Source organism: Saccoglossus kowalevskii, chromosome 6 (assembly GCF_978046115.1).
Source record: "Saccoglossus kowalevskii chromosome 6, keSacKowa6.1, whole genome shotgun sequence".
NCBI lineage: Eukaryota > Metazoa > Hemichordata > Enteropneusta > Harrimaniidae > Saccoglossus > Saccoglossus kowalevskii.
The window spans coordinates 9,180,924-9,186,271 of NC_140646.1; the positions used below are offsets into that span (position 1 = coordinate 9,180,924).

The following is a 5,348-nucleotide window of genomic DNA, read 5'->3' on the forward strand; positions in this document are numbered from 1 at the left end:
CATACGTTTTAGCCTGTGTTTCGAAATCGTCGTCAGGGTGATTTTTGTTTTTCTCAGAATATGTACATTCTACATACCGGGTTTCGTTGTAGCTTTCTTGGATGCAATAGCTATATTTTGTCAAACTTCGAAATCCCTCCCGACCTCTGCGGCCAAAATGAAAGGTCAAATCAGACCAAATTTTACGTAACAGACTCAGCGGGTCGCTAGTTGATATCACCCCACTGGACGTTAACTTTCTCAAGTCAAGGTGGTAATTGGGGTTTTATGACAAATTTTATCCAGTCCGTCTGCCTTGAGCTGTTTTATTAACGCAGTGAAGATGTTGTTGGCAGCTTTGAACTCTGTGTCGTGGATTATATTGATATTTCGGTGGTATGGTGGCGAGTTGAGGTATCGATTGATGGCTGCACGCATTCCCGATTTGGAGTACCGCTCCCCATCTCTGCTTCTAGCCGCTATTTCATCAGGTGGGAGGAATTCAAAATTTGAATCTTCGTTTTTCTCGATCAGCCATGCTGGGGAAAATGAAATGAACGATTTATTTGAAATGATACCTGTGTCAAGAGGTCAAACCCGCAATGTTTCGTTTGTAAACAAAAGCACGAAGTTGAAGTTGCCACTCACCTTTCAAAATGTTTACTCCCCACGCTGTTTGTTTTGTGGTTGCTTTTTCGTCTTTTAGCAACTCAATGTTGTCAAGGTCAATTTCATTAAATTTGGCAAAGCGTTTTTTTCTCTCCGTCTGGACGAATTCTTCCGTTTCTGCAAGAAAATCTTGCTCTGGTAGCTTCTGTACATGATACTCGGCCAAGTTTATGTTGCAGACAACGAAATCATGTCGCATGCAAAAATTGTAGGTTGTACAATTTTTTTTTTTATTTAACCACTGCTAAAATAAAATATGTATATAATATCTTCATGCTATTGTCAGGGGAGAAAATCTTCTTCTCTCGGGGTCCTCCACACTGTCAGGGGGGAAACTCGTCTCGTCTCTATCTCGTCCCCTTGAGGTACGGGATCGGGAAAGTCACTTTAACTTTACAGTCAAATAAGAGACACACAACGAAATACGTTTCAGCTCTCGTCTTAGTCGATCTTTTGGAGCACTCTATAAGACACAGCGCCCTGGGGAAAAGTCCCCAAGACTCTCTTAGACTGGCTTGACTGCCCAGGACTGCACTCTCTCTACCTGCGCCTATCGTGCTGTGCTCCCCAAGACCAACTCAAACTCTCTTTATTCATTTTCAAAACTCTAACCAATTACAAAGCAGTAAAAAGACTCTAGGGCGTAACCTTCAATCATAAAGCCAATCACACTAAGTACTGAATACGTCATATCTTTTGATTAATTGTTCACTACATTAATAACTATGAATATAAACTGTCAAAATGGCGACGATTATCTCGTAATTAGTTCCAAATCACTGAGCCAAGTTCCGTCCAAAACTTCAAATAGGCCTAGACGATGACAGACATAACACAGCAATTCGCTAATAATCAGCTAATTAAGTCGATCAACAGATACGCGTAAACAAATTCATGACACTATCAATATTACCCAAAAATTTCCCTAGAATTTAAATGCCCTTCCCTTTATTTGTTTACGCATTAAACTTGTATTCATATTCTGGGGCCTTATTTGGAACACCATAACTGTGCATTATGCTCTATTTAACCATGGCTTGCATAAATTAAAACAGTCTCCCAACCAATCACAATGATGCATTCATGGCAGTGATAAATAAATAAATGCTGCTCGGACTGATAAATATGATATATTGAAGATAATATTTGGTAATCGTAGTCCTAAATAACTATTAAAAATAGCTAGACGTTTCGAGCAATGGCTCTTTATCAGTTCGAGCAACTGCTTGATTGGGAAACATGATAACCCACTTCCCGATTGGGAATTGTTTCAAAATGAGGCTGCAACCCCTTTGACCTTTAAATGCATTGTGGGTGATTATGAATCGGAACGAGTCTGTGACCCTTAGTATGACCTTCACACATGGCTGAGATGGACACGGAAGTAACAGAAAGGTGAGGCTTTTTTTTACATCTTCTTCCTATGTGTAATTAATGATTTGGAAAATTATAATTACAGAGTCAAGCGATATTATAGTGTCTGTTATTACATACTAATAAATGCTTCATTTTGTTTGCTGATTTGAACATTCGTCCCATACACACTATTGATGGTTAGGAAGTCAGTGATTTTTGTATCAAACACCCGTCTAATCAAACATGAAACAATGATGATAACAGTAAAGAGACGAGAAATTCATTAGCATCAAATAAATGAGTGAAGCAAGCAACCAAAACGTTTCTTGTATAACAGCTGACGCAAATAAACAGGGTGTCTGAATAAAGTTGGGATGTAACAAAATACATGAAGTTATGTTGACCTTGGTGCTATGAATAATAATGAATTATGGCACAAATAAAAATAAACTGTGAAAAAAGGGTTTTCGTACCAGCCCACGTGCTAATAATTTTATCAATAGTGCCTTGTAACCGTTCTAATGGAGTAACTAATTCCTTGTTGTTATTATTTATAATTTTCAGTGAACATAATAATCTTGGTAGGAAGAAAACCCATTTTAGAGGACATTTCAATGATCTTTCCTACATTGAAGATAAAAAATTACGCCAAACCAGTGTATGCAAACGAAGGAAAACTTTATTGAGTGCTACACATGATCTTCATAGGTTGACTGGTGCAAGTGTGTTTGTTAAAGTAAAGTATGGTGGAATGTCACGATACTATGGATCTAATGATCTGGTATCTGATTTTGAAGGACATGGATTAAAAATAACTAAAGGCGACAGCAGATGTGTTGATGGCACAGTTCCAGTAGTTAAACCTTCCCCTCAGAAAGAGTTTAGGCAATTCATGGAATCATTTTTACCATGCAATACACACATATTAGGAAACGAGGAAGAAGTTACCACTGACCAGTCATTACCTTGCACATCCACCAGTGAACCCCAATCAATGTCATCTCAACTATCCATCAGTGAACCCCTACCTGCATCTCAACCGTTCATCAGTGAACCCATACCTGCATCTCAACTATCCATCAGTGAACCCATACCTACATCTCAACTATCCATCAGTGAACCCATACCTACATCTCAACCATTCATCAGTGAACCCAAACCTGTATCTCAGCCATCTACAAGTGAAACCATACCTGCACCCCTCCTATCCGTCAGTGAACCCATACCTGCATCTCAACCGTCCATCAGTGAACCCATACCTGCATCTCAACTATCCATCAGTGAACCCATACCTACATCTCAACTATCCATCAGTGAACCCATACCTACATCTCAACCATTCATCAGTGAACCCAAACCTGTATCTCAGCCATCTACAAGTGAAACCATACCTGCACCCCTCCTATCCGTCAGTGAACCCATACCTGCATCTCAACCGTCCATCAGTGAACCCATACCTGCATCTCAACCATTCATCAGTGAACCCATACCTACATCTCAACCGTCCATCAGTGAACCCATACCTGCATCTCAACCGTCCATCAGTGAACCCATACCTGCATCTCAACCATTTATCAGTGAACCCATACCTGCATCTCAACCATTCATCAGTGAACCCAAACCGGTATCTCTGCCATCCACAAGTAAACCCATACCTGCATCCCTCCTATCCGTCAGTGAAACCATACCTACATATCAAGTGTCCACCAGTGAACCCATATCTGCATCTCAGCCATCCACAAGTGAACCCATACCTACATATCTACCGTCCACCAGTGAACCTACCTCTTGTCCGTCCGCCAGTGAACCCACACAGGTATCTCAGTCAGCCAATGAACCTATACCTGTAGTAATCTGTCCTATATGCAACAAAGAGAAGGCCCCACGCCAGAGGAAAACAAAGACTGACTGGATTTCTTGCATGCACTGTGATGTGAAGCATCACCAGAAGTGTGCCAAAATAAAAGGAAAGAAAAAAAGTTCTTGTGTCATAATTGTTCACTGTTGACTGTTTTGTTCACTTGCTGATATATTAAAATATTACTAACATTCTCACATACTTTACCTCAGTCATAAAATAAAACAAGTTGCAACTTTCTAAACTTTTATTTTATGCAATAAACAAGAAAATGAAACATGCTGTTCTCTGTGTACATTTGTAAAAAACAAGTCACAGTTCATCAGATTGTAGTACAGTGAAACCTGTCTAACCCAAACTAAGGGATTGAGAAAACTGTTCACTTTACACTTTGTTAAACATGAAAACCTATTTAGAAGGCAATTTTAAATTGTTCGGTTTTACTGTGCAGTACAAACCCAATTTATCTGATATGCCCTGGATATCAAAGTGGCATAACTCCATGACTGATTCATGTGATATCAATCCAGTCCAAATACCATATATTTTTTATTAGAATGGACCTCCAATACCTCCAATAGGCATACATGAAAATTGTGCCTTCTTCTATTGTAATAACAATGTATTTCACATTTACCAAAAACACTTGTTAAATGCACATACACTTCTAATATAAAAAATATGGTACAGCATTTCTTGTATTTGAATACAGAGGTGATACAAGCTCAAAATATTTTTGCAAAGCTGTTTATTGGAAGTGTACCTTATTTCCCCTATAAGTAGTGCCAGTGCTTACATGAATACACCAAGTTCAAGGAATCAAAACCAAGAAACACATAGCTGCTATTCTAATGGTGTTTGTGCGACATTCCCTTGTAATTCTGTAAAGGAATTTTTCTGCCAGTGGTCATACTTATTGCACTGTGGGAAATGTATACAATCTTAGAATGGGACAAACATGTAGAATGTCATGACTGTCACACTCTAAAATATACAAAAACAACTATTTTTGGGGGGGCTTGTATGCACATCTTGTATTTCATCTTTTCCAAAAATTTCTAATTAGAATAGGGAAATACAGTAACTGTAGCTCAATCATTTTCTTCACAGAGTTCCAAATTACACTCTTCCTGTTCAAGCAGGGTACATATTTCATTATAGAAATTAATATAGTCAGACTTTTTAGATCTTTTGATCTCGTTACTCCATTCAGAACTGTATATTTCTTTCAGAGAGGTATCTGATATACAATCTAATTTTGCCAACACAAGTTGTTCAATGACACTCTTAGTCTGATTGTTGATATCATGATATTTACTAGACTCAGCTGGAGTGACAAATACAGGGTAATTGTCACTTCGGTCATCTGAAACTGGCTTTCCAAGAAATTTCAATTCTATGAATTTGTTTCTTTTTTGTATTGCCAAAGAGGTAAACTTTACAAGATTGCTATCCAGTGGATTACCATCCACACTTACATGCGGTC

General features: G+C 38.5%; 1 protein-coding gene across 1 annotated transcript; it reads left to right on the forward strand.

Moving 5' to 3' along the window:
• The first annotated feature begins 2,011 nt into the window (after positions 1-2,011).
• Positions 2,012-4,139, forward strand: LOC146741490 (uncharacterized). The gene is made up of 2 exons (XM_085499910.1): positions 2,012-2,043; positions 2,569-4,139. The coding sequence occupies exons 1-2, from the start codon at positions 2,012-2,014 to the stop codon at positions 4,010-4,012; spliced, it is 1,476 nt and encodes a 491-aa protein (XP_085356036.1). The 3' UTR covers positions 4,013-4,139.
• The last annotated feature ends 1,209 nt before the right edge of the window (positions 4,140-5,348 follow it).

Bases quoted from the DNA above. Each gene is read 5' to 3' on its own strand.
- LOC146741490 (XM_085499910.1), top strand. From the start codon at position 2,012: ATGGCTGAGATGGACACGGAAGTAACAGAAAG. The intron at 2,044-2,568 runs GTGAGGCTTTTT...TATAATTTTCAG, and splicing joins GACACGGAAGTAACAGAAAG to TGAACATAATAATCTTGGTA.